We start from the raw sequence: 550 nt of genomic DNA, 5'->3' as shown, positions 1-550 counted from the left end.
CAGAGTGGTCTGCATGCGGGGCTTCGTGTGGCGGGGGCCAGCAGACACGCCAGCGCAGCGTCTTGTCTCCGGCTGTAGAAGACGGAGAGCCGTGCCCCGAGCTGTTGGAGACGAGAGAGTGCAACACCTTTTCGTGCGACGGTGGCTGTCACTTGGGCGACTGGAGCGAATGGACAGAATGCAGCAAGCCATGCGAGGGAGGAAGCAAGACCAGAACAAGAACAGTTCACGCCCTCGATCCAGACACAGACTGTCCCCCCAGCACGCAAACAGCTCCCTGCAATCTGCACGACTGTGGTGAGCAGCCCCTGCTGGAGCTGTACAGACTTCGGCATCCAACCAAGCAGCTCTGTTGCTGCACTGGTTTTCCCATTCTGCAGCTATTGGAGCTGAGCCTTTACTTTCTTGTCTTATTAGCTTCAGTTTCCAGCTCTCTCAGACTATCTCCTTGTTAGCTATCTACAGGGAGAAGCCTGCTACAGTCCCTCTCCTCTAGCTGCCTTTTCCGCTGCTAACAGAGTGGGATTCCCCCCAATTGCGTATGCGTATA

The 550-nt window shown here is 56.2% G+C and overlaps 1 protein-coding gene across 1 annotated transcript in view; it reads left to right on the top strand.

The window, feature by feature from the left end:
* The window catches only part of EMH_0070310 (uncharacterized protein), a gene marked incomplete at both ends in the record, with an annotated part of 5075 nt that overhangs the window by 770 nt on the left and 3755 nt on the right, over positions 1-550 (top strand). The window contains one exon of the mRNA XM_013498961.1: positions 79-297. Within this exon, the coding sequence (XP_013354415.1) occupies positions 79-297 (219 nt within the window). The remainder of the gene's footprint in view (positions 1-78; positions 298-550) is intronic.

The sequence above is a fragment of the Eimeria mitis genome, genomic scaffold (assembly GCF_000499745.2).
Source record: "Eimeria mitis Houghton genomic scaffold, Emh_scaff3867, whole genome shotgun sequence".
Classification (NCBI taxonomy): domain Eukaryota; phylum Apicomplexa; class Conoidasida; order Eucoccidiorida; family Eimeriidae; genus Eimeria; species Eimeria mitis.
This window is presented reverse-complemented; position numbering and strand designations above follow the sequence as displayed.